At 36.8% G+C, this 18,757-nt stretch overlaps 1 protein-coding gene across 5 annotated transcripts in view; it reads right to left on the bottom strand.

The window, feature by feature from the left end:
- The window catches only part of CCDC50 (coiled-coil domain containing 50), an 81,548-nt gene that overhangs the window by 20,559 nt on the left and 42,232 nt on the right, over positions 1–18,757 (bottom strand). For 4 of the 5 annotated variants that reach the window (XM_055568702.1, XM_055568703.1, XM_055568700.1 and 1 more), the window contains exons 5-6: positions 8,543–8,660; positions 3,093–3,617 (exon numbers count right to left, since the gene is read on the bottom strand). In XM_055568702.1, coding sequence (XP_055424677.1) covers positions 3,093–3,617; positions 8,543–8,660 — 643 coding nt within the window. The remainder of the gene's footprint in view (positions 1–3,092; positions 3,618–8,542; positions 8,661–18,757) is intronic. The other variant, XM_055568704.1, reaches the window with a different exon arrangement.

The raw sequence follows: 18,757 nt of genomic DNA on the forward strand, positions 1-18,757 counted from the left end.
GTACAGAAAGTCATAAAATACAAACTTCCGGTTATAAAATAAATAAGTCATGGGGATATAATGTACAGTATGGAGACTGTATTATACTGTACATCTAAAGGTTGCTAAGAGAATACATCTTTAAAGTTCTTATCACAAGAAAAAAATTGTAATTAAGTATGGGGATGATGTTAACTAGACTTATTCTGGTGATCGTTTTGCAATAAATACAAATATACACTTGAAATTATATGTTATATGTCAACTATACCCCAATAAAAATAAATATTGTTAAATTTTGAGGTAATTTCTCCCTAGGTTAAATATTTAGAGGGAGAGAGAAAAGTTTATTTGAACTCTTTGTTTGGAACTTGTAGATCTCATTAAGTAGAAAATTTCTACAGCCTGGAATACTAGACTTCTAGACTGACAAGACTGCTGACTAATCGCAGTATATTTCATACCAAAGGTGAAAAGAGCTTTTCTAAGTACCTAAGAAGGAATTCCAGATAGTACACTGCAAGCCTGTCATTACGGAAAATAGAGATGCTTCAAAATGTTATTAAATACAGTTAATTCAAAGAAATTAAGAAAATGGCAGTCTTCATTTTGGTAACCTAAACATAATCTGGAAACCAGATTTCAAAAAACCAGGTAAGCCATATTTTCAACAGTTCCACAATCACTTTTTAATTAAATTCTTGCTTATCTTTTTCTGTTTAACATTCTCCAGTTTGAGAAAACAAGAACTTCCCTCAATAAACAAACAAAGCTTACCTTTAAAGAAATTTTGATAAAATAAAACTGCTAAAAGTACTGGTATTCAAGATAAACTTCTCTCAAACTATGGAATAAGCTAATATGATGACACATGGATCCCGATACCATTCACGCATATTTTGTAAGAAGCCAGTCTTGGGAAATATCATAGAATGGTGTTTAATGGCTCTGAGAGGCTGGAAGTTAAACTGCAGAAAATTAATAAGCTGTTTCAATCTAATAGCCCAATAGCGATGTTACCCTCAAAGGTAATATGGATTTACTGCTCTTTAGAAAATTAGCCAATCATATATTTAATTTAGCAGTTTTATTCTGTGTTCCTTTTTCAATGGATTGTACCACAAACCAGCGCTCTTAGAACTAGCTCTCTGTTGTCCTGCTGGTTTTTTCATTATTAGGTTAAACAAAACTTTGGCCTATGCTAACAACTTTAAGAACTTTTACAACAGCAAGAATAGACACCAGTACATAATTATATTTTAATGTAATCTTCTGACCTATTCTAGGGTGGTGGGTGGATCACAAAATCAAATGCCAACAAAGTCTTTGTAGGTGAAATCTGCAAAGTAAGCTGAAAATGAGATGACAGATGCTAGCAGCTATGTTGTTGCCATTTTAGTAACTGCCTAGTCACACTGTTTTTAAAACTCGTATGCTATTAAAATAAAAGGAACAAAACGTTTGCCTACAACTCCAGTAGTAGGGTTTGTGAGTCACTGAGTTTCTTTCATATTATTTCCACCCTTTCTGAGTCTGTTTAAAATACCCTTGAGCATACTAAAAAAGCCATAGAGGTTAACCAGCCCTCAGAGCACACTTAGCGGGTCGGAGGCACAAAATCAGAAACACAGAGGTCGATGAAATCAGCCTTCCCCCCTGATACTTTTTGGACTCCAACGTCTTTCTAAATCTGATATAAAGTAACTTACAAAACATACTCCAGGTAGATTTTATCACTTCCTCCTCTATTGCCCCAGAGCTCTTTGTTCACAGTATATCGATTTTGCAATTGCTTGTTTACATATCCACCTTTGTGGCTTGCCTCATGAACTGTTTGAGGCTCAGATCCAAGCATCTACCCCTAAACATAAAGCCTGAGGCAAGATTTGCGGCATATAGATACTTGCTGAACTGGATTTTCATTTTCTTTATCACCAAGTCCTTTAAAAACTTAAAGGACTAACATGCAGGAAGAGATAAAATGATAGGGGGAACCAAAAGAATCAACATGAACCTGCAACCTAGAAACCACTCTCCAAACCAGAAGCAGAGGTTGGCGGGGCAACAGTAAATGGAAGGAAGTAAGAAGAGTCGCCTCCTTGGTATTTTTCCCCCAATAACCCGAGTCTCTGTAAACATTCCATAAGAGCAAAACAAAACCAGGGAGATGAGTACAGTCTAATTGAAAGAGCAGACAGGCAGTGCTACACCTTGTAGTGGTACAGCTATATGGAAAAACATCCCAGTGGCAGTTTCCAGAAAAGCACGGAGAGAACCATTATCGTGTCAGGGACCAACTTCAGAGTAGGGCCTCAGGGATGCCAGAAATGGGAGGCTCATTCACCTCATTTCTAAGTAAGTACCAAGAACTTACCTGACACTGGTGCTTCAGAGCACCAACTGTAGAGCTGAAGCTGGTTAAAGCACAGGAAGGAACTCAAAACAACTGTTTTCAAACTTGAAGAACATAAGAATCACCTCCTGGTAAAACAAGCCCAAGTTGCCAGGCTGTACTCCAGGGATTGATAACACATGTAAGATCCAGAAATCTGCATTTTTAGGAAATAGCCCAGCTGATTCTGATGAAAACAAACTAGAGGCTCACTATTTGAAAACACTATCTTAAGAGACCACCTGTCTCATCTCTCACTTCACAACTGAGAAAGATGAGGTGAAGAAAATCCAGTACTTCCAGCCCTGTAGGTCTTCTTTGGAGGCAAATATTATGAAGGTGGTGTCATTAGACCTTCTGGGTTCATGGAATCAAAACCAGAAACTCAATAGCACTGCTTTAGTATCAGAATCTCTGATGTAAGGTCTTGGCAGATTAAAAATTGTACCTGGGACGAGTACCTCCACTGCAATTGTGTGGCTGGAAGAACCTTGCAAGGAGTGTGTATTCTCTTAGAAAGCAGAAGGGAAAAGGTACAGATATTCTCCTTCTTGAGATTTGAGATTAAGTAAATACCTTTTATAATATCTGGTCCAGGATTTATTTCAAAGCCATAAGCATAAACCAGAGAGAAAGGACATGTCTACGGTGCTTAACAGATACATTTGTTTGTATGTATATACACAGTAGCAGCACTTCCGACCAGGCTGGCCTTCATTACCTGTGTCACGGAGTGGGAGCTGCTCCTCTCTCTCTGAGAAGGGAGGAGTCCGGGGCCTGCGATTCCTCTCTCTGTGCTCACCTTGCCCATGGTCCCACCTATAAACGGCTTCCTTGCAGGGAAGCCCCGCTTTCTGTGAGGTTTTGGGAGAGAGCTGGTCTTGCTGTCTGAGCTGTTTTTCCCACTTCCGAGTTCGATGGCTAGAGTGAGCATCCCAGTCATCCGATTCAGTGCTCAGAAGCACCTCACCGCTGATCTTGGGGAGGGGAGGTCTCCGGAGCCTCTCGTGGCCACAGAGTTTTCTTTCAGGCTCAGTGTTACCTTGAGGATCGTCCCTCACTTGACCCGAGCTAGAAGATGACGGAGGTTTCTCTGACGAACAATGCTCTTCCGGTTCTCCCAAGTTCTCCTGTGGATGTCTGGGTCTCTCCCTCCTGTGCTTCACAGTCTTTTCCTCATGTTGGAGTCTACAAGGCCTTGAGCTTCCTGAACCCAACTCCCTTGCCCTCCTTGACCGTGGCTGGTCTGAGCGGAGGTGGAGGAACGTGAAAAACAGAAATGCAGGTTAACTTAATGATTCAGTAGGAACTCACTACAGGATGGAGACAGGCCTCAAGCTTAATATATTTTAAAGTGAAGAAGACCATTTTTTCAGTTTAACAAACTGAAACGAATGGATGAGTGTTTGCCAGAATGGTCCGTGCATACATGAAGGATTCTAGGTACATAGCCAAAAAGGTAATAAAACTAAAATGAAATTAAATGAAATAAGTTAAATCTGAAAGAAGAGTTTGATCATGATTAGGGAAGGATTAACATAGTAGTTTAATATTTGCCAATAACAAAAATTCCAGTCATTAAGTGTTCTTTCCTATTTATCAAATCAATTTGGAACTAGTATATGGTGGGGGAGGGCGGTAAGTGAGAGATGAGGGAATCTTATAAAAATAGAAAAAGAACTATACTTTGTGATTCCAGTCAGAGACTTTCAAATATTCTTATTGGAAATAACAATAAATTTAGATCAGAATATTGCTAGTTTCTACTTGGTCCAGACAGATGATCCACAGATTTTTTATTCCTCCACCCTCTCCCCTTAGGTGGCCAAAGCAAACATTCCCAGAAAAATTACAGTTCAGTGTGGAAGAAGAGGGAGCAAAGGAGAATTTTATGTGAGTAAATGACCCTGTTATCTTTGGATGACTCTGTTTCAAATCTTACTTGAAGCTGTGCATAGGAAAATAATAAAAAATAGATGTCATAACGGAATACATAAAAAGAAGCCAATTCCTAAACATATTTCAGAAAACTTTATGATACTGTATTCTGTATATAGAAATACAACATGTGCTAAATATGCAAGTCCCTAAGTTTAACACAAACTAGAGAAACAGCACATACATGGTGCTTTGTTGTCAGGTCTTTTTTAGGAACCAGCAAACTATGAAAACAAAGGAAATGAATTAACAACGCATATTCCAAGAGCATATTTAACATTTCCAAAGATTTTTACTATAATGGGGAAATAACAAAAAGAAATCCTAACTCCATGGAAAATTGCTAAAACAGCCAAGATTCCCCATTGGAATTAGTGACTTGCTGAACTGCATTTGAAGCAGCTCTTGCAACTGGATGGGATGTAGAAAAAATAAATAACCATACTTTTCCTTAGTTATCAGGGTTTTTTTGTTTGTTTGGTTTGGTTTTGGGCTCTTCGCTTTTGTTAATGTTTGTTATTGTTAATCTAGTGAAGGAATACAGGAAGGGGAGATATGGATATGTCTTAAATGCATCAATGATGCCAAAAAAGCTTGCATTCAAAACTCTAAATGGTTTCTTCTTGAGCTTTCCAGAAGAAAAGAACATTTGCTTCAAAGACGACATCTAAATTAAAACCTGTCTTCTAAAAAGTCTGTAGAGGTATTTATCTTCATAATTTACGATAGAATTTATTTTTTATATAAAGCAAAAGTGAAACAGACAATTACTCTCTGTAATAAAAAAGTATGCTTTACGCTAACTATTATTTTAAGTGTATCTTGACAACTGACAAAGAATCTATTTACTACTGCTGTGAATTAACATAATACTGACCAGCTACTTAAAGGATGATCAAAAGGAGGAAACAATGGTTTAGTGTTAATACCAATGTTCCCACAGAAAACTGCAGGAGTGAAGCCCGCCTATAAACCCACACAGAGAAAAGAAAGGTTTTGTTTTTAACATAGACTTGTAAAGTCATGAATGTTTTATTTTTACTTCTTTTAATATGTTAACAGATATTAACAGTTGTACTTTAGGGAAGTGTGTTGCAACAATTAGAACAGGGCTATTACTACATTTTCACAGAGTTGATAGGGAAAAATATTTATTGTGATCCCTTGTGATATCTTTAAACCTGAGGCAAAAAAGAAGACATGGATGGAGGAATGTTTGAATCCTTTAAAACCCTGTCCAGTTAAGGATTGAGACGTCTATATTTCTTGAGACCAAGTTATTTGGCAAATATAATTAACTTCCTTACAGGCAATACATACATATATGTATATACGTATACATATACATATGTGTGTGTGTGTATGTGTGTATATATATATACACACACACACAAATATATTTGCAAACATTTTGTATTCTTCCATGTTTATCTTTCAAAATAAAATGATTTTTGTTTGGACAGACCAAATACTATTTAATACACACATTGCATTAAAGTGAAACGTGAAGTCACTCAGTCGTGTCTGACTTTTTGTGACCACGACTGTAGCCTACCATGCTCCTCCGTCCATGGGATTTTCCAGGCGAGAGTACTGGAGTGGGTTGCCATTTCCCTCTCCAGAGGATCTTCTCAACCCAGGGATCAAACCTGGGTCTCCCGCATTGTAGGCAGACGCTTTACCATCTTAGCCACCAGGGAAGTCCGCTTTACATTAATATATGTACAAATAATAGTACTTTAGAGTTTAATAAGTCTTCACAAAAATTCTATTGTTTAATCTTTTCAACATCCATGTGAAGGATATATTTTTAGAATCTCCATTTTACAGATGAGAAAAAGGATTACAGTGATTATAGTGGATAACTTCCTTAATATTACAATTTTTCTAAGGAAGAGATGTAACCTGAATCAAGGTCTAATGACTCCAAAGACAATGACTTAAAAAAAAAAATCTCTAATATGCCAGGCATACAGGTGAGGGGCTTTGAAAGAGAAACATGGCTTCATAAATAAAATATACAATTTCAATTGATATAAATCTGACAGGGGTTTTGGATAATTCCAGATTTGTAGAAAATCTATAAATGATTACTTTTTAAAGATTAATTTATTAAAGTTTAAGTAAAATTAAAGCTAAAGCGACCATTTCCATAATGATTCACTGTGATTATTATATAAGACAGACAAAAATTATATTGCACACAAAGGCAGAGAAGTACAATTCAAGAATATCCCTTATGTGTTGGGAAAGGACCACTGCAAAGAACGTACAACTGCTTTGTAAATGTCAGCTGGACTACAATGTGGTTTCTGTGGAACTCACCTTGGTCTAACTCAAAGGCATATAAACGAAGATCACATGTTCAGCAATGTATCATCTCCAAGCAACAACACAACTGAAGAGAAATTCCAACACTACTTTACAGGTACACATTCAGGAGATCCCTAGATCCTATTCCCAATCCCCCTGCCCCAACTCCAGGAAAAGCACATACAGCATTCTCTGTAACTTTACAAAAGCATTAAATGCAAATTTTTTAAAAAATTTAGGTGTCCCTGAAAATCTACTGAATGTCTACAGAGATAAATCACAATGACAATACTCTGGTCAAAACCATCAGGTTTAAGTCCCAATTCAAGTAAGTGATAGGTTTTAATAGAGGATTGCTAAAATCAGTACTTTAGTGTACTGATTTACCACCCTAATGTTTCTAGATTTAAGTTTAGAATGGTTATATTTTTATCTGCAACGAACGTGCCTTCTGGCAGAATTACAAAAAAAAAACAAAAAAACACTAGATCATATCTCTAAGATTTTAATTAAAGCTGATGAGTAACTCTTTACCTTCTGATCTCTAGTACAGAAAAATACTGGCAATTTTTCTTCTTGAATGATGTATTACATCATGTTATTAAAAAAAACAGGTTAAAGAAAATGGCTATCAAAAAAGAGTTGAGCATTTCGCATGTGGAAGAACACACAGAGCCACAAGTAGAGAATCAATCTGCTTACTAATTGTGTTAGAGTTGAGCTCTACTCATTTTGAAAGATTTAGAACAATGTGACTGGAAGACTCAACTATAATAATCCTATTATCTACATACACATACTTTTCATTCTACTCACCAAAGAAAAATACCTACTTACGTTTTATGATACTATAGAAAAGCAACTGATAATTAATTTTCAGGGGCCTTGGGGATTACTCATCTTAAAATCTTTATTCTCTAGAAGCTGCCTTTAGATGTTATTTGGTTGGTATTTGGTATCCTAAATATGGTCTCCAACTGAGCTACCACAGAAGCCAAGTTGGTTCAGAGGGTAAAGAATCCGCCTACCATGCGGGAGACCTGGGTTGGATCCCTGGATCGGGAAGATCCCCTGGAGAAGGGCATGGTGACCCACTACAGTATTCTTGCCTGGAGAATCCCCAGGCAATCCCCAGGTGCCTGGCAGGCTACAGTTCATGGGGTCACAAAGAGTCAGATGCAACTGAGCGACTACGTACAGCACAGCACATGGTCTCCAAGCTGAACTACAGTTAAATACTGACACTAAAAACTATATGAAATAGCCTTCCTTTGACATGTCATTAAAAAGAACTAAATAATACTTGCAAATACTCATTTCCCAACACACTTTTAAGATAAAGAATCACCATTACCACAAGTGCTACCACCACCACACTGCAGAAGCAGGCACTAGAGAAGGGATGTCTCTCTCAGAAAACTTTCTATATGGTAGAAATAGCAAAGAAAGCATCAAAAGCAAAAACTCAACAGAAAATCATAATATTCAATCTTGTCACCAGCAGGATAATCCATTGGCCTAGGTTTAAAAGATAAGAGGCATGGGAAAAAAGCTTTGGTATCCAGTCATCTATAAATGCTGTACCTCCTTTATTATTTATGCTACTTTGAGGCTTCAAACAGTACACCCAGATTTCCTTGAGGCAGAGACTCATTTGCCATTTTTCCATACCCTAGTTTATGTGCTTAGAATGTAATATAACATTCTAAGTAGCAACAGTGCAAAAGAACACATGTCAGATTTTGCTAAACTATACTCACATTTTACAGCCATAAAAATGACTCTGGTCATCCATCTAAAGAACAGATGGATTCATTAGATAAGATAAAATTTCACCACAATCTAAATGGGCTCTAGAGTCACTTTACAGACAAATTTAAAGGGTGTCTTGCAACTGAGTCTAAAGACAGGAATTGTTACCTCCATCTTCATAATAGTAACTATCACCATAAGCACCGACTCCAGAAGACTCTGGAAAGTGTTTCTTTCGCTTTTTCTCTTCCTGTAACTCCTTTTCTTGCAAGAGTCGAGCAATGTCCTGCAAATACAGAGAGAAGAAAAATAAATACTTCAGAGAAAGAACAAACGCCATACAGTAACCCTACTGGTCAGTGGTTTGACTTTCCACTCCCAGGCTTTCGTGGCTCTGCCTATGGTTTTCCAGACCTTGTGGTATTATGCTCACACTGTCCAAATGTCAAAGACGACTGCTCAACAGGAAGCACACAAGATACAGATGAGGGAGAAAGGTTTTTTAATTAAATTTAAATCTAACTCAACCTGAAGATATTCAAATATAATATTCCTAAAACTGGTTATGGAACAGAATTTTTTAAAATACATATTTATGGGCCCTTTTTCCAAGATGATGATTCACTAAGTCTGAATGAGGAAGACTGCCATAATCTATAACCTTTTTTAAAATTTATTTTAAATTGGAGGATAACTGCTTTACAATATTGTGTTGGCTTTTGCCATACAACAACATGAATCAGCCACAAGCAGACATATGTCCGTCCCCTCATCCTTGAACCTCCTCCCTGCCCCTCTAGGTTGTCACAGACTGCTACATTGAGCTCCCTGTTTTATACAGCAACTTCCCATTAGCTGTTTATTTTATATATAGTAATGTATATATACACTGATTTCATTTCATTTAAAAAAAGTTTTTTAAAGAATCTTTCAGCTGATTGTGATTTAGCTTTGCATTAGAGGATGGCTGTCTTACTAAAAAAAAACAAAAACAAAAACAGAAAACAGTCCTCCTCCTGTCTCTCCTACGCTCCATCTCCAGGCAAGTTTTCAGCAGCTGCTGAGTGGCAAATAACATTCTGATTTCATCCCCTAAAAAATCACCACCCCACTTTGAAAACAAAGCAATACACAAATAACTATAACACAATCAAATTGTAAATGCCTCAGAAAAAAGGGGGAAAATGTCTATGAGCGCAGAAATAAGGGAATACTACTTCTGCTTATATGAATTAGTTCAAGGCTTTGCATTAATGTTAGGTTTTAAACAAAGAACTGGATTCCAACAGGCAAGGGAAGATATTCTTTGCTGAGAACAACACGAGCAAAGTTATAAATATTTTAATGGGCATCACTCTAGAAAACAACCAATAGTCCAATTAGAACACTGTATGTGGGGTGTTAGAGAAAGATGAGGTTTAACAGACAGAGGCTGGATGCTAGGCACCCTTTATAGTCAATTGTTAAAAGTCTGGAGTCTATAATATAAGGGGTGAAAAGTTCCTAAAGATTTTGAGCTGGAGATAGAGTTCGGAATTTGAAGATTATTTCTATAAAAGGGCCAATAAAATAGCACATAAACTTTATGTATACTTTTTAAAAAAGAATATCCCTAGATGTTACTAGGTTCTTAAAGATCTTATAAATATGGCAACAGTACTCACTGATACAAATGGTAATAAAAATCACAGGCAGTTCTGAGGGGCTTACTTCTGAGGCAAGAATTAATCACCATTCTTTCTGCATTTTTCTGAATAAGTCAAATGAAGAATATACTAAGACTGCAAGGCAAATAAAATTCATCTGAATGACTTAATTTTCTCTTATATCAGTGTAGAAAAAAGTTGGATGCTGAGGCTAGATGAATTAGTAGAGGTTATCAGTATTCTTGGAAGGCTTCCCAGGTGGCTCAGCAGTAAAAAATCCACCCGATAATGCAAGAGATGCAGGAGACTTGGCTTTGATCCTTGGGTCAAGAAGATCCCCTAGAGGAAGAAATGGCAACCCACTCAAGTATTCTTGCCTGGAAAATTCCATGGAGAGAGGAGCCTGGCGGGCTACAAACTATGAGATTGTAAAGAGTCGGACAAAAGTCGACTGAGTGACTGAGCATGCGTGTAAGCACACACACATCCATGTACGTGGCTTTTAACATTCACGAAATAGGCTTAAATTCAAATTTATATTATTAACATATAATCTGTAACTGACTTCTATGCTGGAAATTTCTCATGAAACTGTGTAAATATATACATATATTTGGTAAGTTCCAGTTCAAGTCAGAGATGCTTCAGAGACACTGGAAGAAAAACATTAACTATTAAAATGAATTTCTTTGGGCCTGAATTCTTTATCTGTAAAATGAAGAGTCTGAACTAGTGAACCTTAAAAGTCAAATGTCTTGACATCCCAATACACATTGTAATAATCTGGAAATGTTACTGGGTGCCCTCCTCTGTGCCAGGTTCATTACATTGATGCGTTACAAAGCAATACAGTAATCAGTTATGGAGGGGTGTGACAAGATAATTTATTCTCCTCACACTAATATCTATTTCAGAATTTCCTAAATCCATATACATCTTACTACGAAAGTAGGAAGAAAATGTAAACACTTCCCTGAGTTGTCATGTTGACTGAACACCCAACACTACATTTTCTTAAGTGGTTTGTTTTTCTGAAAACAAAAAGTCTCCCTTTATGTAACTGAATAAAAATATAGAGGAAAACTACCAGGTCCAACTGCCAGCCAAAATTATTAAACTGCCCTCCAGGGACTTTATAATTGCTTTCCTACTATCAAATTTATTCCTAATGAATACATAGTAATAGGGCACATTCTCAATGTGAAGAGCCAAAAATGAACCAAAGAGAAACAAAGTGATACCCATTTTGTACAATGTATTAGCTGGTCAAAAGGAGTGCTTTTAACCAAGTAGAAAAATAATAATCACAATGTGTCATGCATCTCAGCATTCAAACCTTTGTTCTTTTAACACCTCAGCTCCTTTTTTATGAGTAAGCTTCTTCTGGCTGACAAGAATAAGAACAGCTAGCTGTACTTGAGGTGGGAAAGGAAAAAGGATTTCAACGGGAATCTGCTGTTATACTACAAACCACGGCTCAGCCAAGTCAGCTCTCTTCCCTGCTTTCCAACATTACTGCACAGTGGGTTTAGTTAGGTGATTTCAATTAAAAAAAAAAAAAAAATCTCCCCTGAAACAAGCTAAAGACAGCAATTATTAGTCACCATGCTTGGATGCAGCTTAGTCACCCCTGACATAAACAACCTCCTTGAACCTCTGCTTCCTTCCCGTTAAAGGTTAGTCTACAACAGCATTTCCCAACCTGTTTCTGAGAACACTGGTATCAAAGGTTCACCAAAAAATAAAAAACATTCAACAGAAAACATGTATTATATCTAATTCTTTAAACATATTAGCTCTGGGGTTGCAAGAAGATAACATTACAAAGTAATGTTATCTTCTTGCAACCCCAGAATTTCCAAATTTATTTTGTGACATAAGTCTTTTTGTTATATAAAATATATACATATATATAAACCTTACTAAATTAGTGTTTGACAAAATATAACTTGGGGAAAAAACAAATCTAAAAGAATTCCAAAATCCTTCTGAAGTCACATTAAATTATTTTTTAATTAATAATATTAATCAGGTAGACTTACTTTGGGTTAATAGGCAGAAATAACTGTTGTGCAGAAGATTTTCTCTTTTTTTAATTTATTTTTTAGTTAGAGGAAAATTACTTTACAATGTTGTGCTGGCTTCTGCCATACAACTAATCAGCCATCATTATACATATATCTGCTCCCTCTTAAGGCTCCCTCTTCTCCTCTAACAGAAGACTTTCTAAGTAAACACATTTATTAAAATAACACTCAACTCTGGAAAATGGGAAGCTGTGAGCATAAGTAAAGGCAGAGTTAAGGATTCCTGGACAGTATGGTACTGGCACAAAGACAGAAATACAGATCAATGGAACAAAATAGAAAGCCCAGAGATAAATCCATGCACATATGGACACCTTATCTTTGACAAAGGAGGCAAGAATATACAATGGAGAAAAGACAATCTCTTTAACAAGCGGTGCTGGGAAAACTGGTCAACCACTTGTAAAAGAATGAAACTAGAATACTTTCTAACACCATACACAAAAATAAACTCAAAATGGATTAAAGATTTAAACGTAAGACCAGAAACTATAAAATTCCTATGTTTTAGTTAGAGGAAAATTACTTTACAATGTTGTGCTGGCTTCTGCCATACAACTAATCAGCCATCATTATACATATATCTGCTCCCTCTTAAGGCTCCCTCCTCTCCTCTAACAGAAGACTTTCTAAGTAAACACATTTATTAAAATAACACTCAACACAGGCAAAGCACTCTCCAACATAAATCTCAGCAGGATCCTCTATGACCCACCTCCCAGAATATTGGAAATAAAAGCAAAAATAAACAAACGGGACCTAATTAAAATTAAAAGCTTCTGCATAACAAAGGAAACTATAAGCAAGGTGAAAAGACAGCCTTCAGAATAAGAGAAAATAATAGCAAATGAAGCAATTGACAAAGAACTCATCTCAAAAATATACAAGCAACTCCTACAGCTCAATTCCAGAAAAATAAACAACCCAATCAAAACATGAGCCAAAGAACTAAACAGACATTTCTCCAAAGAAGACATAAAGATGGCTAACAAACACATGAAAAGATGCTCAACATCACTCACTATCAGAGAAATGCAAATCAAAACCACAATGAGGTACCATCTCACACCGATCAGAATGGCTGCTATCCAAAAGTCTACAAGCAATAAATGCTGGAGAGGGTGTGGAGAAAGGGAACCCTCTTACACTGTTGGTGGGAATGCAAACTAGTACAGCCACTATGCAGAACAGTGTGGAGATTCCTTAAAAAACTGGAAATAGAACTGCCTTATGACCCAGCAATCCCACTGCTGGGCATACACACCAAGGAAACCAGAATTGAAAGAGACACGTGTACCCCAATGTTCATCGCAGCACTGTTTATAATAGCCAGGACATGGAAGCAACCTAGATGTCCATCAGCAGATGAATGGATAAGAAAGCTATGGTACATATACACAATGGAGTATTACTCAGCCATTAAAAAGAATACAGTTGAATCAGTTCTAATGAGGTGAATGAAACTGGAGCCTACTATACAGAGTGAAGTAAGCCAGAAAGAAAAACACCAATACAGTGTACTAATGCATATATATGGAATTTAGAAAGATGGTAACGATAACCCTGTATGTGAGACAGCAAAAGAGACACAGATGTATAGAACAGTCTTTTGGACTCTGTGGGAGAGGGCGAGGGTGGGATGATTTGGGAGAATGGCATTGAAACATGTATAATATCATATATGAAATGAATCACCAGTCCAGGTTCGATGCAGGATACAGGATGCTTGGGGCTGGTGCACTGGGATGACCCAGAGGGATGGTACGGGGAGGGAGGTGGGAGGGGGGTTCAGGATGGGGAACACATGTACACCCGTGGCGGATTCATGTTGATGTATGGCAAAACCAATACAATATTATAAAGTAATTAGCCTCCAATTAAAATAAATAAATTTATAATAAAAAATAAATAAATAAAAACAAAGGTAAACAAACAAACAAAAAAAGGATTCCTGGAATGCTACAGGAATGCTATGTCAAGAAAACAGATTCACCGATTCCTTTCAATGGCTCACATATTCTGCTAGAGACCTCCTACAGAGAAATAAGATACATGGTCATTATCATTACTGTCCTTGTCCGTTAGGTGCTAGAAGCAAAATGATTAACATAATGTAAGACATGAAAGACGACTGCTCTAAGACAGATATTCACACAGTAAGGTGCAGAGGAGCCCCATGCAACTTTCTCAAGTAGAAGACAAATTACTGAACTGTTGGATCCCTTTGGGTACTTTTATGGTTTATACAATTTTATATATCAGGGTTACTTCTCCCTTAAGGTTTTCACCTCTATCATAATAGCAGCGGGATTCAAAATGAGAAAATCTTGGGCATAAAGATAATCTAAGGGAGATGTGAAAATGTGACTGTCAAATGACTATCAGAAGAATAAAAAAAAGGAAAGCCATTCCATTAGATTGCTAAACTTTTTTATTACCTAGCAATTACTATATTAACATCTAACTCAGTAAGAAATGCAAATCAGGTATAACCCCAAAAGGGTTACTCTGTAAGACCAGAAAAACAGAGTAGTACCAAATTCATGGCTGTAAAAACACCAATATAACTAGGAGAAAAGGAGAGAAGAATTTTCTCAATCAGAGGCCTCCCACTCACTCCCCCTGTCTGGCTATGTATGTGTAAACTTATTTTTAAAGTGCCACAACATAGTGAAAAAAATAAGTAGCTTAAATTATTACTACCTGAGCTATTTTCTAGATACTACCAATTTACATAAATATATTTTTAGACCATGAATTTCTAATCACATTAAGAATGCTATGAAAAAGTACCATGGCTCACACTAGATTAATTTTTAATGTAAATTGGTTACTAAGTTTATCCCTGAATAGTTCACATTATAAATGTCTCCAAATTGTTGGATTAGTTCCACAGACTTTTCATTACATGGTTGGCCATGATACTATTTATTCAAGGAAAAAAAAAGCGGCTTTCCCTAAAATAGTTTCACATTCACACATATTTATACCTAGGTTCAAAGGCACATATATAAATCAATATTCACATATACACAAAGTAGTTAAGAGTTTTATTTAAGAATAAGTTCAGCTCAGTTCAGTCACCCAGTCACATCTGACTCTTTGTGACCCCATGGACTGCAGCACGCCAGGCTTCCCTGTCCATCACCAACTCCTGGAGCTTACTCAAACTCATGTCCATCGAGTCGGTGATATCATCCAATCATCTCATCTTCTGTCATCCCTTTCTCCTCCTGCCTTCAATCATTCCCAACATCAGGGTCTTTTCTAATGAGTCAGCTCTTCGCATCAGGTGGCCAAAGTATTGGAGCTTCAGCTTCAGCATCAGTTCTTCCAATGAATATTCAGGACTGATTTCCTTTAGGATGGACTGGCTGGATCTCCTTGTAGTCCAAGGGACTTTCAAGAGTCTTCTCCAACATCATGGTTCTAAAGCATCAATTCTTTGGCACTCAGCTTTCTTTATAGTCCAACGCTCACATCCATACATGACCACTGGAAAAACCACAGCTTTGACTAGACAGACATTTGTTGGCAAAGTAATGTCTCTGCTTTTTAATATACTGTCTTAATATGTTGTCTAGGTTAGTCATAGCTTTTCTTCTAAGGAGCAAGCGTCTTTTAATTTCATGGCTGCAGTCACCATCTGCAGTGATTTTGGAGCCCAAAAAATAAAGTTTCTCTGTTTCTATTGTTTCCCCATCTTTTGCCATGAAGTAAGTAATGGGGCCAGATAGCACGATCTTAGTTTTCTGAATGTTGAGTTTTAAGACAACTTTTTCACTCTCCTCTTTCACTTTCATCAAGAGGCTCTTATTTCTGCCATAAGAGTGGTGTCATCTGAGTATCTGACATTATTGATATACTTCTCCTGGCAATCTTGATTCCAGCTTGTGTTTCATCCAGCGCAGCATTTTGCATGATGTACTCTCCATATAAGTTAAATGAGCAGGGTGACAAGAAGCCTTGATGTACTTCTTTTCCGATTTAGAACCAATCTGTTGTTCCATGTCCAGTTCTAACTGCATACAGATTTCTCAGGAGGCTGGTCAGGTGGTCTGGTAGTCCTATCTCTTTCAGAATTTTCCCGAGTTTGTTGTGATCCACAAAGTCAAAGGCTTTGGCATAGTCAATAAAGCAAAAGTAGATGTTTTTCTGGAACTCTCTTTAGCTATTTAAGAATTTTTAGTTATTTATTTTTTTAGTTATTTAAGAATAACTAAATTAAATCAACTAAAAACACATTTCTTGGCTTGATTAAATAATACTGGCAAATGCTAAACCTGTGACCAAAGAGAAAGATCCCAATAAAATCTGTCCACCCATATTAACCACAAACTCATGTGATTATGAGGTAAGTACTCCCATAAACTCAGTCCAGTATTACAAAGGGTACATGTTCCTTCAACAGGGTGCCAAGAAAGAAATGCTACTACTACAATATTCAAGACACCATGTAAGAGTTAAAAAAAAAAGCAAGGAAGACAGGAAGGAAGGAAAGAGGAGGGAACGAGGAAAAAGAAGGAAGGAAGGGAAGGGGCCACAGTGGTGGTAAGAATACAGATCTTTTTACACTCTTCTACATCTGTCTCCCCAATGGAAATGCTACCTGCCTACATTTGTACTCTTTTAAAAAACACAATAATATTATACAACAACAAAGTTAGACATGCTAATTCACCCACAGAAAGTTGTATAACTCTACTTCTCATGAATGTTGTTGTTCAGAAAAAAGTATCTATCCCAAGAGGAAAGAACCTTGAATTCTACATTAGGTTGTTCTGGATGATTATAAGCTACAAAAGAGAGTTGACTCCAAAAATCTGTTAAAAGAGATCTGGGTGAAAATCCAGAGAGGAGTTTTCCACAGCCCCGCTGCTGGGTAAGAACTTATTAGTTAAGCAGACTCTACAAAGAAGCAGAAGAGCACAGAAAGAGGAAAAACAAAACAAAACAAAACAAAACAAAGAATCCGGACAGTTGATGAGTAACAGGCGATGCAAAGTTGATCAGAAAAATTAGCACTGTTGTTTCAGCCTCCCCTATGAGGTGCCTTGGACTAAAATAAACAAATAAGCATTATCATACATCCTTCAACATCAAACTTGAATACTGCAAATTTTTATTTAATATTAAAACAGTCTAGTCAGCTGGAAGTCACAGTTTTCTACAATTAAAGAATCTCTTGATAGGACAGCCATATTCTAAACTAAGGCATCAGCGAAAAGTCAAAAACGTCTGGAAAAAAAAAAAGTCTTGAGTTTTTAAAGGCTAGTCTCACTAAACCTCCACAACTAGATTTCTCATCTCATCTCTCCTTTGCACTGGACAAGGGGAAACATTTCAGTAGGTCAAATAGTAGTGGAGATAATAGGAGGCCTGTAAAGGCAAGAAACTCCTAAAGATTCCTCAAATCATACCATATCGGAATACACTTAACTCTGCTTATTTCACCCCCACCTTTTAATTCAGCACAAATCAGAGTTGTTACAAAGGGAGAATGGTGGGGGAAACACCGGGCGAGAAAGCAAAAAGGAAAGAACAACTATTAATTTAATATGTAGCAGAGACCTTAAATACATGATTTTAAACTTCACAGCAGCCCTTTAGGGTAACGTAGAGTTATCATGACTTCTTTAGTTTGGAACCTGAGGGGCTACATGGCTAAATGAGACGATGGAAGTCTCAGCTAAAAGTTAAACAGATAAGATTCAAACCCCATAGTTTATGTGTTCTGTGTTGTGTCACAGTATACCTAAGTCAGAGGCAGTCAGAACCGCAGAGACATTTCTCTGGCATCTTACTATAGCCGGGACCAGTCATTCATATACTTCTTTAACACTTAATTTCTTCATCTGAGAAATGCAGTTATTCACAACACTGTATACTTTATATAGTATAACAATGAGATTATTTATTGTGATTGCTATTTAGATTCCACAGGCATAAAATAAAGTATTTTGTTTTCCCTAATACTGCTTTCGCCTGAACGGAAAGAAAAAATATTACAGGACACCAGGAGCATTTATAAGAAGCCAACTTCATTACTCTGTGATTTTTAAAATAGACGCTTTCCTGTCTATAAAACATAATCACTTCTTTCAGCTTCCAGACTCATCTCCAAGGAAGTCTTGACTATAGAGAAGCAACACATCCTGCAGTAAGAAAGAGCTCCTGTGTTGATAACAGAAGGATGAAAAGGAATCCCTCTTTCTTACTTACAATTCTGATCATCACATAATCATGGTTTGTTTCTTAAAGAAATAGCTGAATAGACTCACACCAGGTGTCTCACACTCGCCTGGCATTGAACAAGGAGTTCCAGAGTCACAGAGTGGCTCAGTAGGAGAAAGAGAAGATGCAGACTGGTTCACTAATAACCCTGAAATATCTATTTAATAGGGTGACTGCATGTGTCAGTGTGCCCAGGAGAGTACACAAAATTTCTCAGTACACAAAGTATCATATGATCATTCTACTATTAAAAATGAAAAATCATTTTTTTTCTTTATTATAAGTTAAGACAAGGGTCACGAATAGCAGAATAGCTATTAAAAATGCAGACACAGAGTCAACACAATGAAAAAGGAACTGTTTGTAAGAAATGCTGAAAATATAACACAAAAGCAATGATCAGTAAGTACAAATTC

Source organism: Bubalus kerabau, chromosome 2 (genome assembly GCF_029407905.1).
Source record: "Bubalus kerabau isolate K-KA32 ecotype Philippines breed swamp buffalo chromosome 2, PCC_UOA_SB_1v2, whole genome shotgun sequence".
Classification (NCBI taxonomy): Eukaryota; Metazoa; Chordata; class Mammalia; order Artiodactyla; family Bovidae; genus Bubalus; species Bubalus kerabau.